We start from the raw sequence: 25051 nt of genomic DNA, 5'->3' as shown, positions 1-25051 counted from the left end.
GAGAGACCCAGACTCCACAGGCGTGATTCCACCAACTATGTCAAGAGACATTCCAACTTCAGTACCTCTAAAGAGACATCAAAATCAATACATATAAACAGTCGTTTAACTCCCCATCTGGTATTGCAATATGAAAGATAACACAAAAATGTTGTATTGAACACTTTATTAAAAAATGCCACGTGTGTTAAATCTAATTGAGCATACATGACTTCTCCAAACTCCTTCATTGTTTAGGTAGAATGTCCATTCATGTGTTTGTAGGAAATTTCATTGCCTGTTTCATTTTAGGCAGCCACTATTCTTGAATCCTGGGATTTGGGATATGGAACAATAAATACAAACAAATCATTTAAGAAACACAGATTTTGGAAGGACACCAACTGTAATCTTATTTACGTTAGATGATGATTATACAGTAATGAACCATGTCGATAAAGAACAAGAAGTACTGAAGGAGGAGCAACCATATACCAGACAAAATGAACAGAGATGAGCTCTTGAAAAATGGCTTCTACTTTCTTCTATGTTAACAAGAAACACAAACACGTCTCAGCTTCTGACAAAGGAAATATGCTTTCTTCCTCTATGTTCATAATTTTGAATCAAGCATGTCCAAATTACAACCCATAGAGACTACACACATGCACCACCATGGATAGTTATAAATGTGGTAAATCACAAAATTGTACACTTACGCAAAATACTATGATATTGTTTTATAATTCAACATGAACTTCTTGAGTGAGAATTTTGTATATTACAATGTGAAAAAATGCCAAATATTTGGATACGCTGTGGTGAATTGAAACAGTCTCCTTCCTAATTCTATTCTGCCTCACCAGACTGAGAACCAGGAGCCCTTACTCATTCCCTCCTACTCTAATCCTAATAAACATGGACTAGAGAAGGGGCCTCTTTTGGTTCCATAGTCTTGTGCTCACATGGAAAGAGAGATATCAGTGTTTGGTTGTTGTTTCTGTTATTTTGTTTGTGTATTTGTTTTGTCTAACATACCTGCTGCAGCTATTCACAAAACAGAGTTGAGAACCCAGTTATAATCACTACATGACAAATATTACAAGCTGACCTTTCATTCACTTTCAAATACCAGCATTAACACAATCCTCGAAACGCTTCACCAATTTTTGTAAGGTGAACACCCCAAAAAATGACAAAAATCAATGTTCAAAGCTCTCAGGTTTGTCTCTAATGTCTAGGTCCTTTCTCCACCCCAGCTGCTACCAATATGTAAAACCAGAGGTTGGATAATATAAAGATGTGTGTGCAATCCCAAAGAGCCAATCGCTCAAAAGCTGACTCTGCCCTTGAGCTTGAACTCAGCCTACTAGGTCGGAGGCCCCTAACATCGCAACTTGCAGGAGGGCCTTTTAAAGAGCAGGTATGCTCATAGGTAACTAATGTTTCTCAGCTGGTTCCTGGGGAGAAGCTCTGCAGTGAAGTGGTTTAAAGAGTCAAATGGAGAAGACTGTGCATAAAGATAAAACACCATAAAACACCAGTGAGCGCCCTGATGTGGATCATCCCTGCACTCAGCCTGACACATAATCAGAAGCAGTCACCTACAATAGATTTTTTTTTTAGCTTCACAAAAGTCCACAATAGCAAAAATTAAGGCTGTCTTCTTTTAGGAGTCATTTGATTTAAGGGGAAATACATGTGATTGCAAATATTTGCAGCAAAATTCTCTCAAAAACTCACGTAGATGTGATTGAGCAATTGATTTGGAATCTGGACATAGTACAGAGCAGGCCGAAGAACTAATTCACATGCAGTGTCTGTTGCTGAGAGACTCAAGAGCATGCTGGCTATTTCAAAGTCCTGAGGTTCACTGGGATTTCTATCATTCAAAGAAGCAAGACACCTCAAGCATGTGTAAATCGTAGAGGGATCCTGAATGCTAGACTATTTGACTCTGTCACTTTTGTTTCATGTTAGAAATGGAGGTGAAATCAGCTTTCAGATTCTAAACTTAAAATAATTGGTTTAATTACTTTTTCTATTCAGATAAAAATGTAGTGCTCTTCGGGGTACAATATATTCAGGTATTTATATTATGCAGGACATGTCTTAATTGATATACCCTCATAACAAGGTGACTAGCAGAAGCAGGGAGGAATCATCCATCCATTAACTACTTATATACGTAACTCCAGAATTTCATATGGGATAAAAATTGCTCACCATAGATCTGGATAAAAAAATTAATATAGAGAAGAAGGAATGTACATACTTTCTATCCTATATTCTAAACTCAAGTACAAATTACAAATTTCAGGTACTTAGTTACTGAATTTTAATATGGTATGATGGTGGAAATTATGATTCTGGGAATCTCATATGGAACATTTTTTCATATTCATAATTTGGTTTATTAATTTATCTAAACCTCATTTTTTTGCATTTGTAGAAAGGATAAAGCTAATCAAGCAGTCTGTATCTAGAAGGAATGGGGTCAGATGCAATTTGGAATTCAGAACTTCTCCCATTTTTAGAAGCATATTAAAACGTATAAACTTTAGAGTAAGTAGCAACCCCAGCAGGGTTCAGGGCAGCACCCTGTAATCAGCTACGCTAACATTTCTCCACTGAAGCATCGGAGCAACCATTGTCATGGGATACATTATGGCTATAAAGAGCCTCAACTCCCTTTTCCTACTGGAGTTTATATGTATAGAAAAATCTTTCATGGATTTTTTTTCATTTTGATTTAAGAAAAAAAAAGTAACATGAATCTGTTTTAGTGAATATATTTTATAAGTGTGCACATGCATGAATATATAGACATGCATATATTGTGAAAGGCAAAAAGTCTGTGCCAAGCAAGTATTTTTATAATAGTAATTAATACATAGTTAACAGTTAGTATTGACCAAAATATGAATTCTTTAAAGACAAAGACCACTGCTTCAGTAAGATACTCCCAAGTGCTTACACCCAGTGACTGGTACCTAGGTAGGGCTGCAGGAAGCCCAGTATAATGAGACATGTTTCCTGCACACCTCCTCTGTCAAGAAGCACAGAGAAGAGGAAACACACCTTAAGGAGGCTCAGCTATTACACAAGATGACAGAGCAGAGCAAGGGAACCAAAAGGGCCTAGTGAGACACGGGAACTAAGTCTTGAAGATCTGTGTTTTGAGCCCTACCACATCCTTTTGAAATCACTGAGCTTGGGAAAGGATAACATGTGATTCCTTTTTCAATGTTGTTTATCAGGAAAGTCAGCCATTGTCGGGTTCATTGTTAGAAATCTTTTTTTTTTTAAACTTTTCTTTCTGAGACTTGGTTATCCTGTACCCTGGTAGTAGAGGGTGGCCTTGAACAACTAATCCTTCCTTCTAACGGGATTATCAGTATATATCACCACATCTGGTGTATATGTATGTATCTGTATATATATAAAACACTGCGGATCAAACCCAGGGCTTCTCACACGCTAGGAAAGAATGTTACCAACTACATGATACCGTCCATCCATCCCCAGAATTTGAAGTATGACAACAGTGGATGTCAAAATGTGCAAACACAATTGATTCTGAAGAGAGAGCATTGAAGTAATAAGGGCGGCGGGCCAATGACCTTCCTCCATCAGAGCATGTACATGTCTTTGAAGCTCTGTAACAATATTTTGGAGAACTGAGAACAAGTGTCTACATGAAGAACTTGCAACAATAACAAAACAAATGTAAATGCAGTGTAACGTACAGGCAAACACAGGTACTCACCACTGACCTAAAATGATTCTTCCATGTGTTTGATTGTATTTGGCAATGACAGAAATGATGTTCTGTGAAGTGAGCACTAGGTCCTGCCTAGCACTTTTGTTACAAATACTGCTTTGTTCTTCACAAGAAACACAGTTCTTTCACAAGGACTGAAACAGCAATCAATAAAATAAAACGGAAAATACCTGCAAATTGGAATGTATAACCTTAAAATAGAAGAAAATAGTACTTTGATTGGAGTCAGAGGAATTCGAATTAGATCAAAATGCCTACAACTTCTAAGTACTACACCCGAATACTAGAATCTAGAGAAAAGTTTGACAAAAGAAGTTTTGCATAAATAAGAAAGCAGTTGACTTGTTTATCCATTATCCAAGTCCATGCTGTCTCAGCAAAGGGTGGGAGTGCTGTGGGAACTAGCATTTCCTAAAAGAATGTTTTAAGCAGTAGGTTTTTTCATATTTTATAGAGCAACCAACAGGTTAGCTGGCTAACCATCTGGTCTGAAGGATTTACACTTAAGTGTGATGCAAAACTGTGTGGAGCCTGAAACGAAACATTTAAAGACCAGGAACAGACCCTGAAATGAGAGCTTAAAAATGAAGCTTACCCGGCCAACGAGAATCGGTTCGGGTCCAGAAAATTCTTCCAGGACAAACATTTGATTCCAAACCCAGCCTCTTTTGGAGCGGTTCAAAATTCGCAGTTCTTCACTCTGCCTGCTTAGTCCCAAAGGGGATCCAGTGGTTAACGTGTGAGCTTGATTCATCGGAGCCATGTACACACAAGTGGGGAAGGTAATCCATAATATTATTAATGGAGTCCAGAGGTCCACGAGCGTCTCAGCTAGCCTTTCTGGCATGGTCCCACCAGTTAAGCAAATCAGCGCGAAAATGAGACAATTATTATTTTTGCCTCCGGTCTGAAGCCATCCAATTCATCACGCAGTGTGGAGCGGTTACTTACAGCTTGGCCACGTGTTCAGGGGACCAGGAAACAGACTGTCTAAGCAGCTTTTCAAAGACCACGATCCATTGGCTTTCCTTTTCATTGAAATTTCCTGCACAAACAAGAAGGAAGAAAGATAAGGCTCCACGAACCCGGTGCTGAGACAAACCAGGGCTTCTCAAAGGCACGTACAGCGAAAAGATAATGAGCATTTCCCAAACTCTTGAGTTCAGAAAGTGGACCTGAGGAATCAGATTGAATTGGCTAACAAAGCCATTTAAATCTAAGCATCATTTAGATTTTAGCATTCATTCCACAACCATGTCACTTGTCAAATACCGCTTTAAGTAACAAAGTGGTCGTAACAGATAATAACCCTTTCTTTTCTCATTGTCACTTCCTCCTCAAGGCATGCTCCCCATCCCCCCCCCCCAACCTCTACATCGTTCCAGCCTCTCCTGCCTTTCACTCTCTGTAAGCCTACTTGGGGTGTGTATCAACCTCTTTCCCTCCCTCTCCTGTTCATCTCTTTAAACATGTTCAAAGAAGGTTGTATTTCATTTTAAAGAAATCGACACTTAATAAATAAAATATTTAAATATTTTTAAGTTAAACACACACACACACACACACACACACACACACACGGACATGGGCATGAAGATAGGAAGGGATTCTCCCCAGCTTTCATGGCTGTGACTACCAATTCCAATTAGGAAGGCAAGATGCTAATAATGAAGGAATAAAATTAGAGTTCTTCCAGAAAGAATTCGCCAATGTCCAGCATGTATGCTATAAGCAGGGCAGTGTCACAGCTCCCAAGCTAAATGCACCATTGAATGGGAGATTTAAATGACGAAAAGCTCCTTTGGGAATGAAATATGGTAAAATTACAATTTTCAATAGAAGGAATTCAGAGAGGGAAAGGATAAAAAAAAATCCTTATTACCTGAGGTGTCAAATACATTTTTTGCTTACCTTCAGCATAACAAAATGTGTTTCTTCCCACTCAAAAAAAATATTTTTAAAGAAATGATGTTCACTGCAGATCCCTGAGAAAACCCAGGCTGAATTAGATTAAGTGGAAAAATAATTCCTGGGGAACACCACCCGGTGCAGTGTGGCTCAGGGAATTCGTAATAGGATAGAGACCCTTTAACCTCTAGGCCCCTGGTTCCATTCTGGCTCAGAATGAGAAAGCAAGGATGTTGTTCACATTGGTTGGGCTGACGAGTGGCCCTATTGGAGTCAGCTGAAAGATGCAGCCGTGGTGTCATAAACAGCATGGTGTCTGAGCTAACCGGTTGGCCCATGGCATGATCTTCCTTGTCACTCTTTGCATGGGCTGAACCCAACACTGGGGCTTACACCTGAAATTGGCCCAACCCTGAATAACGCACAGGGCACCAATGCAAGCAGCAACTATTAAGGTGATAGAGAAATTTCAATAGATTTCAACATGGGATCAACCCAGAGGAGACACTCCAAAAACAGCCTCTCCTGTTCTTAAAATTGCTGTATCAGTGTGTGTGTGGCGGGGGGGGAGGGGGGGGGAGTCCTCCCCAAGTTAAGATATACTTCTATCTCAGGGTGTTGAGACTTCAGAAATGATCCTTTAAATCCAAAAGGATACCAAGGAAGATTTCTAAACTCTATTATACTAGTCATCTGTTTTCATTTACTCAAAAGACACTTTCAACAACATCACATCATGTCATACTCCCTCTTCGATATATCATGGGGAGCTAAGCTGAAATTGTATTGGGGTATACTGGATAATATATTCTAAAGGCCAATAGATGTGGGCATAAATTCTAGATTACCCCATTTACTACCACTGTGTGATGGACAGAATACTGAGCTTGCCTGAACGTGAGCCTTCTCATCTGTGAAACGACAACACAGTAACCCCTAATTTACAAAGCTGTAGTGTTTATGGCTCAGAACCAAAACATAAAACGAGTAGCCAAAACATAGGAAGTAGTCCCAATATTTCTATAGAAGTAGTTACTTGAGACAGCTTGCAGGGGTAGTGGTAGAAAGGAGAAACAATTCAAGACTAAAACTTTATGAATTCTTCAGTAAGGGTAGACAAGAAATGGTTGGTCTCTAAAGTGGTATGATAATCGTAGGTCAAAGTTGATGCTGATGAGGGTGGAATGGAGGGAAGATAAAGGTAAGAATGATGAGGATGGATGTAATGCTGCTAAGAAGAGGACAGTTGGGGGAATAAAGATTATGTTGGTGAGAAAAGAATGGAAGCAAGATGGAGACCTGGTGGAAGGAGGATGGATGTGATCCTCAAAAAGTCGATAAAGATTAAAAGTTATACTGATGAGAATGAAGGTGACCCGAGTGAATGCAGAATGGAACGTGGATGGGGATGATGTTGGTGAAGGAAGGATGGAGTTGATAAGGAGAAAAGGAATGATAGAGATGATGTGGACAAAAAAAGGTTAGAGGTGATGCTGAGGAGTACAGAAAAGATTGAGGATAGAAATGATGCTGGTTAGAGCAGGATAGAGGTATGGGAGGTGATTCTGCTAAATTGGAGGAAGATGAACATGATGCTAGGGAGAACTATATGGGAGAGAGATGGAGGTGATACTAAAGAAGGATGGATGGGTTAACCTTCTAATCTCGCACCTCTGTTGGGCTAACTGTCTACTCATGGCACCTCCACCCAAACTCTTTTCAAGGAAAAGGAACATTTTTTTTTCTCTAAACGTAGTCTGCTCCAATGCTAGCTGTACTTGAATGCTCAAAGGTCATATGCGATGTTCTCCTGTGGTGTGAGATACACAGGCACGGAAGCAGTGTAAGAACAATTTCGAGTGTTGACAAGTTTGGAGTTAGAACTTGAGACCTCACACTGAACTCTCTCTGCACCTGTTTATTAATGCACCACACAACCAGAAATTCTCCAGTGACAACAGTTTGGACTCAGCAGGTTTATTCCGAGGAACAAAGCAGTTAGGGTAGGCTATTATGCGGTGGTCTTTTTCAGGCAGGCTGCACAATCTGTAAAGAATTGTGTGAATGAATTTAGAATAAGAAAGTTAATCCTGATTTAAAGACGTACTAGACAGTTCCTTTCCAGAAACTGCTCATTGAGAACCAGGATGGGGTGTGACTTATCAGAGAGCTTGGCCTGAGCCTGCCAAAATGAGATGAAATGCTATCATTGACCCATACAGGTTCTAAATATTGCCATAGCTTCATTAATTAGAACAAATATATTAATAGCAGAAGGTTTTATAGTCAAAATTGTATTCGTTTCCATAAAAATTCAAAACAGTGCAGTTTGTATTGCTGTGCAAAATTGAGGAGGGGGAATCGCTAAATTAAATCTTGGTTAAAGAAACCCTTCAGTAAAGACAGAAGCATTATTTGATTCTGAATAACATAATTCTAAAATTCTCTTTCCTAAAATTGCTCCTCCTTACAATAAATTTTTGATGCACATATACTATTTGTCAGGCAGAGGGCAGAAAACAGTAAGTAGGTCAGAACATCTACCTTCATGAAGCAAAGAATGCAGTTAGCAAAATGAGGAAATGCTCAATTTTACAGTTACTATTTGTGGAGAAGTAGAGTCTTTGGAGGCCTAGAGGTATACACATATAGCATAAAACTCAGCTTGATAATGTTAAAGAAACCTTCCTGGAGTCAGGCATGGGGGCACACACCTCTAATCCCAGCACTCAGGCAACAGAGGCAAGCTGATATCTGTGAGTTCAAGGCCAGCCAGTTCTACAAAGGGAAGTCCTGGACAACCAGGACTCTTACATAAAAAAAAAAAACCTGTCTGGAAAACAAACAGGAAGAAAGGAAGAAAGGAAGAAAGAAAGAAAGGAAGAAGTAAGAAAGGAAAAAAGGAAGGAAGGAAGGAAGGAAGGAAGGAAGGGGAAGAAAAAGTTTCCTGGAGGAGAGATTTTTATCTATTAGTAAGTGATAAAGGGGAGGTCACTGTAAAGGGCCTTTGAGAACAAGACAACCAATGCTAACCAAGTATTTCTGAATAATTCAGCATCTAAAATCATTTTCAGGTTACTCTTTACACTTGCCAAGAGGTTGTTAATCAAGAAATTTATACTGGCCATTGTCTCTACAGTATCCATCAAATAGTTTACTATCTGCTCTATAAGCTCTGTGGAGAGGTTGTGTTTGATTTCTGCAATAAACATATATGGGATGTAATAGGAAGAGTGTGAAGCTTCTCAGTTTTCAAAGGGAGGGGAAGTATAATTTGACTAATGCCTATGGCTCGCTGGCAGAACTTTGGAGAAAACCAATCCAATCAGTGAACAACTTTCATCCACATCATTTATTCTCTCAACGCTGGAGGTAAAAATTCAGGTGCTGACTTATTGTTCATTTTTGTCAAGCTTTTAAATTACCTATACTAGCATATTTTAATGAAGTTGTCTAATTTTCTTTTTCATGTAAAATGGAAGTCCAGCATGGGTATGGGGACGTATATCTTTAATCCCAACACTCAGGAAACTGAGGCAGCAGGCAGAGCCCAGTGAGTTTAAGGCCAGTCTGATATGCACAAGAAGTTCAAAGTCAGACAAGGCCACTTAGTAAAACTCTGTCTCAAAAATAGATTGTAGGCTAGATAGGTAGGTAGATGATAGGAAGTTTAGATAGATAGATAGATAGATAGATAGATAGATAGATAGATAAGTGATAGATAGATTAATATAAAATCTATTATCACAACTGGGTGGTGGTGGCACACACGTTTAATCCCAGCACTTAGGGGCAGTGACAGGCAAATCTCTCTGAGTTTCAGAACAACTTGGTCTACAAAGTAGGCTTCAGGACAGCCAGGGCAAAACTTATCTTAAAAACCAAAAGAAACACCTATATCACATGTCAAAAAGGGTCATAGCATTTAATTGTATTATTAGCCAATATTTAGAAAAAATGTATAATATTGAATCCCAGGGACACACACCACATCTATACTGTGAAGTAACACTCTGGTAGAAGCATCATTATTAATTTAAAATTTTCATTTTCATTATAGAAATAAACAATGTACAGAGGTTAGCATTTTAAAAGTTTTGGTTTACTAAAACTAGGCATTCTCAAATCCTAATATTATCTCTCTACTTATTAAAAAGAGAGACCCAAAATAGTGAGAGGCAAGCTGGACAACTTTAAATAGTGGCTGCTCTTTCTAAAAAGAAAATGAAAGAAAGGAAAGAAGGAAACCCCTGGCTTCTACTGTTTTCTCACTGTCAGGATACAGATGCTGTATTCCGAACAATTTCAAAGCTTCCAATGCTATCACTAATCAACTCTGGCAGTAACTGAAAATTTAAACACCAGCTCCATGAAACCCAGCGAAGAGTCAGTTCTAACATCCTCCTCTTGGGATAGTCTTTAATATTAATCTGCATAAAAGTTATCTAGCCATCTATAGTTTATGATGCTGGTGTACTCACATGAGTCCTAAGGTTCTGCATTTCCGAGAGTCTCTTCTACAATAGGGATGCTACTGTATGTGGACCACACTTAGAGAAAAATGGTATTTGAAACAAAAGGCAAGCAATCTTGCTCGCTGAAAGATGCGATGATGTGAAAATAGTCACTTCTTCTCCTGGGTCATTTAATATTATTCCCATATTTGCTTAAACTATCTCTCTTATGAATAGAAATATACACCTACTCCTGACTTTAGGAAATAGAGTTAGGAAAGATGAACACTTTTTATGGTGGCAGAATATTCTTCATGAATCCCAAACACACACCTTTTTTACGTGACACTGGAGTAACTGCGCAGCTAATTATTGTGCTCACACACACATATCCACACAGTGAGGTAATAATGAACATCCACTAGGAAGGAAACATGATTGTAAGGATTGAGATCTATAATATTTGCTTGCACCTCTGCCAAGGAATGAACTACTATTTTCCTTAGATCAGAGAACAGCTTTATAGGTATTTCTGAGATGCAACAAGATGTTAGGTCACTGTTATCAGAATTCTTAAGCGTTGTGTATCATACCTACATAGACAAACTTCTTAGAAAAAAATGTTATAAAGATTGAGTTAAAATCAATTTGCTTTTACATTTTTCGTCCACAGTGTGTATGCCCAGCTGAGCAGCCCAATTCAATGTAATACTGCTGCCTCAAAGCCAAATAGCATTATGAAGAAATTTTAGTCTCTCTGGAATTTTTACAACTTAAAAAGTTTTAAATTTTTTCCCAGGATATGATATATTCGTATAAATAAAAGACCCACAATCTGACTTTAATTCACACTCACAGTTTGAAACCAGCTCTAATTACAGCCAGATGTCAGTCTGAGGGCTTCAATATTTTTAAGACAAATGTGCTCAATTCTCAGAGTTATTGTCATAACTAAAAACACATTACATTACTGATTTTGTAAACAATATGAATTAAAGCCCCAAATAAGGAGCCATTCACTGATGGTGACATTTATAATAAAATCAGTCACTTAGGGATTCAATTTATCAGATTATTAGGGCAGACAGGGAATTATGCTTTTATTATCCATTGGTCTTAGTGGCTACAATATTTTATGGAAGCAAAAAGGACATACAGGACCAAAGAGTTTCTATTAAAAATGCCTCCGACCTTGAATTTAAAGCCATTAGCAGCTTGCTTCAAAACATGAAAATGCACAATGAATCCAAAGTGATACTTCAGGATCACAGGGACATGATTCAGTGTGTGGTCTGGGGCAATCCAGCATGTTCTGGGTGGTAAAGCTGAACAGGTCTGAGCAATTTTTGAATTTTGGGAAGGAAAGATCCGTATGTGTTTTCAGTTTAGATAATTGGAGAAATTTACTTTCTCAGAGAATTTAGAACTTCTAACCAAATTACTCTGGTAGAAAAGGATCTAATAATTCTTACTGTACACAAAGAAATATATTTGCCAATGTGTTTGCTCATCCCTGTGGTCAGTGCAATGCTCTGCTCCCCAGATTTTGGCATCATATCATAACTGATATGTTGATCTATCCCAAAACCTATTGTTTATTTTTCTTACTATCCAGAAATATATTTGCTAATTTCATGCTTTACTGTAACTGCTAGACGACTCCTTTCTCTCTGAATCTTTTGTCTTTGTTAAGTTCTGTAATTTCTGGTTGCCTTCATAGACAAAAATAAATAAATGTTTCCTCTTTTCGCGAAACAAATGCAAGTATTCTGTTCGCTTAGACACTTTTCTGCTTGTCGTAAATTTATTTCTGAATGGGTTAGTGCAGGCCGTTATGAAGATAATAAAGTCAAACTAAGCTAGTTAGTTCTCAAATCCTACAGAATCAGATTTGTACTTCTACCAAATTCTCAGAACCATGTTTAGTTAGGCTACGAAGAGTGAGTCTATTTTCTTTGACTTTCTTAAGGCATAACTATATTAAGATTGCCATCAATAGCTAAGTGTATGTCCAACATCTCTCCTGTCCACTACACGTACAGGTACTTCTCCAGGATGATCATTTCTTCTTTTGCTGTCTTAAAGTCACATGTCTAAGATTTTCTATGAGAAGAACTAGTGTGTGGAATATAACTGCTATGGGCTCTTTAAATCACAGAGGCAATCAGAGCCTAGCTTATTCTTATGCATGGTTAGGTAATACAGCTATGGGAGCTCCAAGAGAATCTATCAGAAGTGACCTAAGTATCAGTTCTATCATTCGTAAATTAAGTACTCAGGACAAGTTTGTCTCAACACAGTGGATTAAGAATGGATGCTCCATCTCATGCTAACTACCTAAAAAGTTTAAAAGGAACAATTTTAAAGGTGTATATAACTTGGCAATTGTATCACTTGTGGCTAGAATCGTTTTGAGTGGTTAGTAAGATTGCCTAATCCTTTCAAATTACTATATTCTCAATCTCTTGCTATAGGCATAAATGGAGAACATTTCAATGTCTATGTCATAGAGTAACTTTGTCCCTCTCTAATCTTTGAACAGCATAAGCCAGAGGGAGCAGCTGTCTTTGGTACACAGCTCTGCCCACCAACTGTTAGCATATACTCGATGCAATGGCTTCAGGGTGTTTCTAAGGCATGAGAAAGGCTGGCTGGGTTTTCACTCTAGGCCACTTAGTTTTTCCTCACTGTGGTCCATGTAGCCATTTTTTTTTTCCATTCCTGTTTTCTGCTGAGAGTATAAAATTCAAATACAGCATATAACATGTCCGACCTATTTAAATTTAACTTTAAATCAAATTGTAATCACTAATTTAAAAATACGGCCAGCAAATTCTCTTCCATGAGAGAAATCTCACTGATTCAGTCATTTGAATTCTTGTATAGATGGCGGAAGTAGAAAGTCTCCATTAAGCTAAAATGATAATTTAAGTGATATGTTTGTGCAAGAAGGAAATGCCAATTAAAGATTAGGTTATGGCAGTGCTCTGTAGCAAAGAAACTTGATAACCTGTTTATAATATTCTCAAGGAACTTCAGTTTTAACAATGATAAAGATCTATCACCTCTGAAATGGATAAACGGTTAAAACCTGTTATGTCCTATAGCCAAGGCTACAGAGTATGCTGTACTAAAATTGAAGTGCAGCCAAGTGTCCCAGTAACAAGTCAAGATTCTGTCAATTAGGTTACACTGAGCAGCAACCAGCTTCACATGTGCACCTCACTCTCGTTCTGTGTTTTAAAGACTTTACACCTGAAAATTCACACATTGGCACTGTTCCTCAAGCTACGGGCACAGATGATGAATCGATGGACAGACAGAGAGGTGGAGAACAATAATCTGACCAAACTAATATTGGGTTATCACCCCAAATATATAGCACAGGAGCAATAAGTGAATAGCTTACAGGGACACTAGACTCAGTGTGTGTGCTCAGCTGCAGCCATTGAATGAAATTGGGAAGTATGGAAAGACAAGTATATTTGATTTCTTTAACCAAAATAAGTATGTTTTTACTCATTTTAAAGAAAGATTGGATACACTGTTAAATTCTATTTTTAAGCTCTAACAGCAATAGATGAATAAAGGAAGGATTATCTCCATTTAAATTTGATGACAAGTTTGGGAAAATTGATTTCTTACATAGAAAAGGATTTACCTCCTTATGATATTTGTATCACTTCCCGTCTACTTATTTTATGTCATTTATGTCACACGAGGAATCAAAGAGTCTTCCGGTGTGCCTTATTCTCCCTCGAAAGAAGGTATGGTAAGCATTATTCTAAATGTTAATAGGATGCAAATGTACCTAACCCTTTTACCAAAGCTATCTGACAAAGGTTCAAAGATATTCAATTTAGTGTTTCACTTAAATATATTCCATTTGCTAAGCATTTTTTATAAACCTCAAATGAAAATAACTATTTCCTCAGAAGACGTCACTCATGGTATATCTTTCCCTTGTGCATGTATGCAAGGACATGCGGGTTTAAATCAAAATTGGGGATTATAAAATTGTTTTCTCAGATACTAAGACTATATAATTTATATAATATTAAAGTGGACATTCACACATTGAATATTCTGTTTTAAAATGTATTAAAGGAATAAAATCTGAGAGGGGAAGGTAATAGCGAGGGAGGGAGAGAGAAAAGAATGCATATGAATGAAAATGCAGGATAGAATCACAGACGAAGAGAAGCAGATTCCTCCTGTGACATAATTTTATGCTCCCTCAGAGGTATTCAAAATGCAGACCTTGTCTTGTTCACACAGTAGTTGGACAATTAGAACATTTTCTCTAAAACATATAACTATGTGTGCTACGCAGTTTATATCCAGAGATGTAAACTTAATTTTGGATGGATTTTCAGTTATAGTACACTGAACTATATCATACTTTAAACCATTTAAACCTAAACCATTTAAAATTATTTTGAATAGATTAAAAAAACTGATATGTGGAAGATAAATAAAACTGATTTTTTTAAATGAAAAAGTTGTGTCTCAAAATAAACTAAGGAGGACTTAGGAAATTTCTTGAGAAATAGTTGTAGTAGCTATGTCCTTGCATTGGACATTGCATATGACTGCCCTCCATCTCTTAATGAAAATGCTCAGAAAAGGTATGGGGCAGGGTCTTTGCTAATTTCTTAATGCATTAAGTAAATTTTTACCGGGCACTAACTCTGCACTTGGCTCTGGACCAACTATCCTCAGCATTCAAAATTATCTTTAGCAGTGGCGACGGACAAGCAAAGTGTTTGAAGGTTGTAAATACAAGTGGTTTTTTTTTCATGATACTTTCTTTAAAAGATCTAGAAAATCACATCTATACATTTCTACCCACAAAAAGGAAAGTTTTGTTAAAAAAGAAAGACATTTACAGGCAAGAAGGTGAGTGATATTTATGATAGGCAGTAGTACATGGCATTTAAAACTCAAGAAATAAAAGCTTGGGACATGATAGAAAAGGTATTGGTACCAGTGTTGCTTTGTGAAGTGGCAACAGAGATGCGGTCAGCAGCAACATATGGGAGGCGAAGGTAAATGGCATCCCTTGAACTCATTTCTTCCCTGACCTTCGGAAGTTACCAGGTTCAGCTAATTTTCTGCCCATGGTTACATCTGAAGTGCGTTCCAGAGATAGGAACAGTTCAGCACAAACAAACTGTGAAGCTCAACTTCCCAGGGGAAGGCAAGGAAAGGGTACCAACGTCCCCGGGGATAATGAAGCCTTGCTCGACCAGATGATAGCCTTTGCTTATCGAAAGCAAAAAAACGTTCCAGTGCATAACTCCCCAGAAGATTCCAGGGGAAATCCCCACGGTATCATCCATGTCCACAATATTGCCAAGAAGACAGATCATGGTAAAAATCTTAAAACCCAGAGGCTCTAGTTACAAAACTTAACGGCAGATAAAATGACAAGGGAGACATGAGTAAGTTCCTCTACTTAAACCGGTACCTCAGTTAATGGTCTAGGCATGTTTTTGATTTAAGTTATCTGGCCGTGAGTTGTATATGGAGTTGTATTTTTGTGGATAACACAGGAGAGGACTGTAAATATGGACCTTAGTTTGTGACTGACAGCAGCTTGCAGTAGACATATAATACTCTGAAATAACAAGATGTTCCTTGGAATAATGAGCAACGGTGGTCCTATTTCACCCATGAATGTCAACAGTCCTGAACAAGAAATGCAAAAAGAAAACTCTAATCACTTTCTTTACGTCTCCGAATAACTTTGCAACAAACATAAAATAATGGAAATACTAGCAGCACCTCTGGCTCAGTATTTTGAATCTAGGGATTTTAAGCTGTGCCTACAATAAAAAAGGTTGCCGAGATTGTGCTTGTCTCTTCACTCGTCAAGCACAAAACCTCACTGATTGGCCAGCAGACTGGTAAGAATTAAAAACTGAAGGCCAGCTTCACACTGCTCATGGCTTTGCATAGAAATGGTCCTCAAACTGGGTTGTTGAAAAAGCCATGACAAACCCATCTTTGAGCAGAATACTTTGTTGGGAGGGGGGATTAATTTACTTCTTTTAACAAACTTTTCTGAGCAGTTACTGATGTGTGGACTCGACCTTCTGACAAATGTGCATTCGTTCTCCTTCTCTGACAATGAAAGAAACTTGGAAAACAGAGTCCGAAGTTACAGCTTCTTGAAAAGAACTATTGCCTTCTCCTTCTTTGGAGTTTATTTGATTTCTTCCAACTGTGTGATCCTGCATGCAGGCTAACAAGGAGCAACAGACCTTAAACATCTACCTATTTTCCTAGGACTATTATGAGATGAGCGCATTAATAGACTAGTTTTTACAAATACTTTCTCAAAAAGTCTCTCGTCTTGCTGAACATTCTAACAGTGCTTTCTTCTCTTTGGAGTTTTGACACAGTTGATGATACATGGTCTGGCATGGCCAGTGTATATGTTGCTCAATGTTACATGAAGATGCTGCCGAGGAATGATATTTAAATTGCTGTGCTAGAAAGCACTTGAGGTCACGGTACAGGCAGCTTTCCTTTCACACAGTTGATACGCACGCAGCAGGTACAGCGAGGGCTCCTCTAAAATGGTCTGCCCTTTATCCAGATTCAAACTGCATCAAGACCTTAAAAGATGTTCCGTGAACACAAGAAGTTCATTCAAGAAGTGCTACCAGTTTGGAGTGCAAAGATATACCCATTGGCGAGCTGGAGGGCTTCCAGAGACCATACATGATAAAACAAAATAAGTTTTTTTAATAGCAATAAGAATTAGGGATTTTTAAATATCAGGGCATTTTAAAAGTTTGATGCACAGAAATACAGCACAGGTCTCGGAAATCCTTAGCAAGTGCCTCCACCCATTTGTGATGGTGAGCCCTAGACTTCACTCTCATGCCACAGTCTTCAGGGCAAAATGAAAAGTATGGAGCAGTCCTGAATGAAGCCATCCTGGAGGTGGCAGAAAGCATCCTCTATTTTCAGGGGGGATTTTCCTCGACTCCTCACCCTCTTCCAAGGCCAGAGAAAGAAAAGAAAGATTAAATATATGTATATATATATATGTATATATATACATTTATATGCATATATATGATGATTTAAAATTTCATGCAACCCTTGCAGCCAAAAATTGACGATGTGACAAGGAGTTTTCAATCTGCTAAAGCTGACTTAGAGAAAACTGTTGTCCCTTTCATTGCTTAATAAGAGGACTAGTCCTAGAATTTGAACCATAGAGGGAAGTAGTAAAGCTATGTGTACATCGCTATTATGAAGAGCAGTCTTTGATGAGGGAAAAACGTAACCCTCACAAATCAACCTTCAAAGATATGAGTCTCTCCAGAAGAAGAAACATCCCCACCCCAGCACACATACCCACACATACACATTCACAAACATATTACAGACAAATCTCTGCAAAACCAGACACAGACTGATGAAAGGCAGTAGCCAGGGAGAAATTTCAGTGGTGTTTAGCAGGAACGGCAGGGTTCATTTTGCATGCAGTGAAGTACAGCCGCGAGACTGAATGGATGGAAAATCCCACTTTCAAATCCTACATAAATATCTCTTTCTCACATATAGTTTTCCAGTTGAAATGCTCATATAATGAAGGCAGAGGTGACAGCTTAGATCGAGCTTTTAAGCATCCAGATGGCTGTCAGACTGTTACAAAGAGGAGGGGGATGTCAAAATGGTCCCAGCCAACCCCAGTTTCTCTATCTGCTTGGCGATAATCCCTGATGCAAGAGGCTACCGTTCTTGCGTTCTTGCATACTATCTGAGACATCCGCTCATTCCCACAAACCCTGAGAAGAGTGTTAACAGAAAATAGCTACTGATCTGGTTAGCAGCTTTGGAGGAAACTGCCTGCAACCCTCAGAAACCAGGGCAAAGTTGTAAGGGCTCCTTCTCCCTCCGGGTTGCTTGGTTATAAGCTCTGCCCTTTAATTGGAGCTGAAGTGAGCAGCTGCCAGTCTGATTTTCCATTACGGACTAATGTTGTGCGTTTGCAACAATAAACAATTAATGCTGTTTGATTTCTTACCGTTTAGCAATCCAAGCTAACAGCTGCCATCTCTGCTCAGAGGCTAACAGGCTAGTCATTGATGTGTCTTAGGCTGTATGCCTTGGGGCAAGGGACCACCAGCTCAAAACTTTGAGATTTTTACAAGATTGGACTAGGGGAGACTTTGGTCTTGGGGAGGAAAAAAGAAGGAGGAATTGCTGGATACCTGTTGGTATCAGCATTGGTGGCCGAACGTTTACACGGTTTCCCAGGCTTGGTTAGAGCCTTGGGAAACCCGGGGAGGTCCGTTATGAACATGTTACCATGCTGGCAGAAAGTAGCCAGGAGTCCCCCATTCGCTTCTTGTTGGGAAGGGGCGCGGCTGGACCCCCCGGGTTTGCCGGTGTTGAGCATAAAGATCACCTTATATCTTTCTGTACCAGGGCTCTGGGAGAGGGAGAAGTCATCCGGAGCTTTGGGGGCCTATGGTGCAGGCTCATAGGCACTGAACAGACTGCCTGGGGTTCTTCCACTGTTGCAGAGCAGCGTCTCGGTGACTGCATAGTGGCTAGGTGGCCCTGGAGCTCCGCAAGTTTGCAGCTGGCACCGCGCCCCCCAGGCTGAAACAGACACTTGTGGAAAATTCTGGCGCTGGGGCTTTCGCAGGAAAACAGTAGCCCTTGGCCCAACCGATGGGGTTGCCCTCCCATGGCTAAGAGGTGGGGCATGCAGAAAGCCAGGAGTCAGCTTCTCTGGCCCCTCAGCCTGCTTTCCCTTCAGGCTCGCAGCCTCCTCTGTGGAGGCGGCTAATATTTCCCTTTCACCGCACCGACCCCGCAGTGAAGGCGCACCGGCTGCAGCAGCGCCTGCCTGCGTCTCCAAGGCGAAATCGCCAGGCGACCGCGAGAATAAGAGGGTGGCAGGGAAACTGGAGCGGGGTAGCCTGGGGCTCCAGACTCCTCCATATCTGCTCTGAGAGCAGTTTGTAAAACCCCTTAGACAGAAGGCATCCCCATCAGCTACCGATACTGTGAAAGGAGACGCAGCTCAGAGGGTACCAGTGCTAGAATCCCTCATCCACCAGGTGCGTAAGATGTCCGGGTGAGCGTGGGAATTCCTAAAGGAAAGAATCCCTCCGGCTCTTCCCCGCCCGGAGGCGTACGTGGCTAGGGTATAGTACTTACTCAGGTCGGGCTCCGGGCTGCGGAAAAACCAAAAACAAAAACTCAAGCCTCGGGCTTCATAAACGGCTGGAAGAGCTGAGGGTCTGCTCCCGAGGGCGGCAAGTGTCCACGGATCTCCGAGCTCCGGGTAGTCGCTTCCGAATCGCGCTCATGCCGCTCGGAACTGCGGAGCCTAGTGCGGAGACGCGAAGCGGGCGCGCTGGGCTCTAGGGTGTCCGCAGCCCAAAAGTACAGCTGGTGTGTTGACGCTCTGGTCTATGCCCAAAGCGGCGGCGGAGGAGCTTCTAAGATGCCGGGAGATTCGAAAGCCATCCACTAATTCTGGGCCGAGCGCTCCGGCATGCGAGCCCGCCTGCCTGCCAAATGTAACTGTGAAGTGATGTGGAAAAGTGAGCCGGGTGCCTCCCCTGACGGATCTCATTGGGCAGAGCTCCGAGGCAGGTCTACCACTTGGAAATTCATGTAAGCAGTCCCCCACCCCGCCCCCTCCCTGCCTTGCCCCTGCGCTCTCCCGCGCTTGGTCTCCACTCCCTTTCCTCCTACCAAGAGTGCGCACAACTTTTCGCTGGTCGCTCGCGAGCACGCCCCGCGCGCCACCGCCGCGGGAGTCACCGGGTGAAGATGAGCCCTTCCACGCTGTGTGCGCAGCCCGCCGAGCGGCCAAGCTGTTGGATAAAGACTGCTGGCAGATGAAAAAAGGATGCACAGGAGGTACCCGCCAGCTTTCTCTCTCTAGGTCTCACCTGAGCCCTGAGGCTAGCGTTATCTTGAAAAGCGTCTCAGACACCCAAAGCTGGTTTCTGTGGAGGGGAGAGGATGCGGCAGCTCGTGGGCCCTTCACCTTTTCCCTCATTCTGGAGACGTCTTGCATAAGGAATTGCCCATTTGCAAGATCACTGCCTGATACAACTCATGTGCTCCTCGTTTTTTTGGTGGTGGGTCGCGATCCTGGAGTGGAGCGCATTCCTGATGCCCTAGTGTTTCTCCTTTTTTGGAGAGGGTGAGATGAGGGACAGTAGAGTCAGTCAAGAGGGACTGGCAGTTAAGTGAATGGGAAGAAAATGTGCAGAACTTGCTGTGGCCAGAAGGGGAGGGTCAGGCAAGCCTTATCGATGTGCACTGAACTCCCTCCCCTCCCAGAGCGGAGGAGTGGGGAGCACTGCCCTTGTAGCTCCTCTCTCTGCCGAGACTCTATTCTTGGCTTCTCCACTCCTCTGATAAACTCCTCTCAGCATTCAGATGTTAAGAAATGAGCACCCAGGTACAAGAAGGGGCTCCACGAATACGCAGACCCGGTTCTCTTTCCTTGTGATCCCCAAAGCGAACACGTGGGAATAATATTCAGCAGCTCTGATCTCTGATAGTCATTAATCACAGTGAAATGCAAGACAAATTAAATGCCCCTTACCTTTCTTCAAAACTCTCCTCCCTAGAAGACCAGGGTTGATTCCATTTCTGACTCACTAGACTAGATGTGAGCCCTGTGGATGGATTTTGACCATCTGGGGACAGAGCTGCAGCAGAAGGGGTACAGAGGAGCAGACGCTCGGGGTGTAGAGCCTGTACCGTCTGACTCGAATTAATGAGACGCAGTGAACAGAATGGGAAAATCGGCACAATATGCTTATAATACTTATGCAAATTTGACTTTTTTGATACTGCATCTAACCTCCCACCGTAAAATATTGAGGATATTGACTATCTGTTTGATATCTCTCTGCTTCATACTCTAATTATCCTAGGAAGGAAATTGGTTGAATTATTTAGGCCGGGGAACCAAGGGGTGTTTTTCCCTCAAGCAGTCGCTAAGTAGCTGTGTGTTCTCTTTAAGGCTGTGTCAGCTCATGAGGTATTCTGGAATTGGCTAATTCTGTCTTGGAAAAGAAGAGCAGTCAAACCTCAATCAAATTATAACTGCTGTTAGACCAGACAGTCCCAAGTGGACAAAGAAATAGATCACATCTTAGGTTGTGCTTAATTTTCAGACATTCATTTTCACTTTGAACAAATGGTCTGAACCTTTCCTTGGGGTACTTTCTTACATCTCTTAGAAGTAAAGGAAAGGTCAGATGTTCCTGAAGGCTGGGGATTGTCACAAGAAACAAAGTCATCTCAAAAGAAAAGATTGCTAGAGAGAGGCTATCCTCTGATCTCATTTTCTTAAAAAAGAAAACTGAGCTGACAAACTGAAGGGACTCAGAAGCCAGTGTCACCTGAGTTTGGTTGTAAGTTTGTATCGACTGACTGCATCCTATTTACTCGTACAATATCCCAGTATGTTATCTCCACTGACTCTTGGTGCCCTGGAGTTTAAGGTGACCCTCACCATGTCTCTAATCACCACTTAAAACTCTTGAAGGAATTTCCTGACAGTGTCTTAACGGAGGACTGGGTGATTAAGAAGTGTGAAAGAGGATTAAGATAATGTTCAAGGCCCTATCAGGATATTTCTAAAATAATCAGGGATGCGGGAAGGCAAGGCATTTGTCTCTTTAACAATTCCACCCACACTTAATAGGATACAGTGCAAAGTCTCAGTGATGAGACTGTAGCCCTCAAGAAAGTGTTTTCTTTTCAGCATCCTCTCTGGAGTCATAGACTTCCTGCAGGAGAGGGTGGGGCTCCACCAGCCATTTTCCAATGGAGACAGAAATGGCTGTGAGGTGGAATGGCACTGGGGAGGAATAGGGAGGAAAGCTCTAATATCACAAGAGCACAATTCCAGAGAGGAGGAGCAGAAAGAGAAACTTGTTAGGGGAACAAAAAGCAGGGTGAGGCAGGGTGACTCTACCTAGTTCCAGAGGCATCCAGATGTGCAGATGAGGTCATTGGGATGAAGGGTGGAGGAGGTGGACACAGGCTTCATGAGGTAATTCTTTTGTTCACTCCGAACTGAACCTTTGTTATAATTTTTACTAATGGAAACAATAAAAATACTGCCCAGTTACTTAGAGGTTTAATTAAAGCCACCAGCTCATATGCTTATAAGAAACAGGGACATAGAAAAGTGTGACAGCTATAACTCCAATTTCTCCCTTCGGAGCAGGGAATGGCAAGGGAGTGCCACTATTATTGGCTGGAATAAGATGCAACCTTCTCCCTTTTCCCTTTTCAGCAAGCATTTAACAATTAAACTTAACTAAAATTAAAAAAATATATACATTTACTATACTGTAATGACTAAGATTTTTCTGTTTTTTTTTTCTTCTTATTTTAGTCTGAGATGAACTGACAACCACATGGGATTTTGCCCTGCATGTACCAGGTTTAAAATTGTGGAATGCAGATTCTTTGAATGAAGGGATTTTACACTGGGACATCTACCTATAATGTTATCAATCATAATAGCAATTGTTATCATTTGAACTCTGAAGCAGCCCGAACAAATGTGTGAGTCATGGAGTCTTCTGGAACTGTGCCCAGCTGTGGGCCTGGCAGGGTAAAGGGTATGTAGTGACTATGACCTTAGGCACAAAAGTAGGCCACTTTGGAAACTGTCTTACATCACAGTGGAGATTGATTGCCCACTGTGCATACACCTCTATGTAGGATTCAATCCCTAGCGGGGACAAAAGTAGGAGAAGGGTCAATAATCAAGAAAAGAATATTAAACTTCTTTTAAGATTTGTTGATTTATAGTTATTTGATTTTATGTGGATCTATCTCTGTGTGAAGATGCCTGCAGACACCAGGAGAGGGCAACAGACCTCCTAGAACTGTCACAGGTGGGTCTGAGCTACCTCACTGGTAGTGAAAACAGAGCTATGATCCCCTAAAAGGGCAGGAAGTGCTGTTGGTCACTGAGCCATCTGTCCAGCCATCAATCTTAAATTTTAATCGCAATATTGAAGAAGTCTTAAGAACAAGAGAGCTCTTGAGAAAAGTTAATAAACATCTAGTTAAACAAGATAGCTATAAAAACTTATAGGAGATTGTTTTAAACCAACTGCTTAGTAAAGTCATTAAGAGATTTGATGATGCCCCAAATAAATAAACTAAATAACTGAGCAATTATGGGTATTTCCTCAAGGCAGACCTGCTCTACCTGGCATCCTTGGAAGGCTTTCTGCCCCAGCCTGTTCTGAAAATTTTCAGAAGTGGAAATGTGAGGCCCGGAATCTAGTTCTGTTCAGAAATCTGGGTTTTCACAAATGCTCCAGGGACTCCCATTGCTTCCTAAGACTGAAAGCCACTGCCTTAGGCAATTTCTTTTTCATATGATAAATGTAAAAATGAGAGAGAGAGAGAGAGAGAGAGAGAGAGAGAGAAAGGAAAAAAAGTGAGTGTTATATTAATCCTTTTTTGTACTAAAGAATTTTGGTTACAACAAAATATTATTAGAAGTAATAGAAATAAATAGAAAAATTGTAAGTACCCCTAATCATCCTGTGATTACTTCAGATGTATTGATTATGGGATATTTTTAATAACTAACTTTGTTTTAGAGCTGGTTACCAATTTGTGAGGTAAAAATCCTCTTTAAGGTTGCAGTTCAGAACTATGGATGTTGAACATTCTCCAATATTGGTTTTAGCTGTCCCTGCAGTTAGGGCTGTATCTATGAATATTGACTATAATTGCTAATCTCAAGCTTGTCATTATATTTTCTGTAAATAGAGGTATAAACACTTTCTGAAAAACCACATCTCTGCGGAGAGCATTTTGGAGAAGGTCTTCAGAATGGCATTATCTCCCATCTTCCCAGGTGCTAGAAAGGAGATAAGCACCAATTCAGCTTCTTAACCCAAGTGAGGGAGGGAGGGAGGAGAAGGTAAATAGATTTAAAAGGAATGGACAAAGCTATCACATAAGCCAGCCCAGTCTTGTGGACTAAACACTGAGAATTTAGGTTTTAATCTTTCTTTCTTTTTCCTTTATTATTCTAAGTGAGAATAATAACTAAATTACAATCCCGGACCCTTCTTGCTTACCTTGGGAGCTAAGAGGCTAAAATTAAAAATGAAGAAATATGTCATATAATTTTTAAGCAAAATAGAAGAAACACTCCTCTCATAGATTACTTGTCCATTATAACATATTTTATTGAACAATAAAATATATTTAGATTTAGTTGATCCAGTTCTCTTTTAGATAATTAAAATTTATTTAAATGCACGTGCTTACCTTTACCATATCATGATAGCTTTACATATGATCACAGTTATGTGGATGAGAAGGGAAGTTGTCCTTTTATGTATCCGATGGGGTTTCTGGTTCTGATTAGTTGTTTATCAAACCATTTATTAGAAAGAAAAGCACATGTACCTGTATTTGAGAGATGCTGAAAAGTTGAAAGGAAATGCCATTTAAAAGACTGTGTGTGGGATTCCTGCGTCAGTGAAAGCTGCCTACTGCTGTTTAAGGATGTTTTTGCTCATTTATTACAGGTGCTGCCGTGTGGGAAACGGGCTACCGCTTGTCCGTTTCTCTTCTGCTTGCACAGGCACAGCCCTGTTAGCTGGATAGCGAAGCTTTTTTTCTTCTACTTCAAGCGCCCTCTAGCGAGCAGTGTCTGCGCAGGTTGCTCTGTAGAAGGAGGCAGAAAAAGAAGGAGGGGAAAAGAATTCCACCTATGGCTGTCCTCATTCCTGAACCGCTCCACTCTTCTTTCTCTCCTCGGCAGGGTCATTTCCACACAAGTTCTTGGCAAAACCTCAACAACAGCAAAAAGGTGTTGCTGCTTTTGCGTGGGAAATGGATCACTCATTTACTACACTGGGAAGCGAACATCAAT

At 40.5% G+C, this 25051-nt stretch overlaps 1 protein-coding gene across 6 annotated transcripts in view; it reads right to left on the bottom strand.

Annotated features, from left to right (window-relative positions):
• Positions 1 to 20139, bottom strand: part of Cdh8 (cadherin 8) — a 356477-nt gene extending 336338 nt beyond the window's left edge. For 5 of the 6 annotated variants that reach the window (XM_041649660.1, XM_041649657.1, XM_041649658.1 and 2 more), the window contains exons 1-2: positions 19318 to 19772; positions 4359 to 4808 (exon numbers count right to left, since the gene is read on the bottom strand). In XM_041649660.1, coding sequence (XP_041505594.1) covers positions 4359 to 4610 — 252 coding nt within the window. In that variant the 5' untranslated portion in view covers positions 4611 to 4808; positions 19318 to 19772. Of the gene's footprint in view, positions 1 to 4358; positions 4809 to 19317; positions 19773 to 20060 lie in introns of those variants that run through there. The other variant, XM_041649655.1, reaches the window with a different exon arrangement.
• Between the last annotated feature and the right edge of the window lie 4912 nt (positions 20140 to 25051).

Source organism: Microtus oregoni, unplaced genomic scaffold (genome assembly GCF_018167655.1).
Source record: "Microtus oregoni isolate MIOR12 unplaced genomic scaffold, Mior012 000004F_ref0000308, whole genome shotgun sequence".
NCBI classification, from domain to species: Eukaryota; Metazoa; Chordata; class Mammalia; order Rodentia; family Cricetidae; genus Microtus; species Microtus oregoni.
The sequence above is the reverse complement of the archived record's forward strand: the minus strand, read 5'-3'. Positions and strand labels throughout refer to the sequence as shown.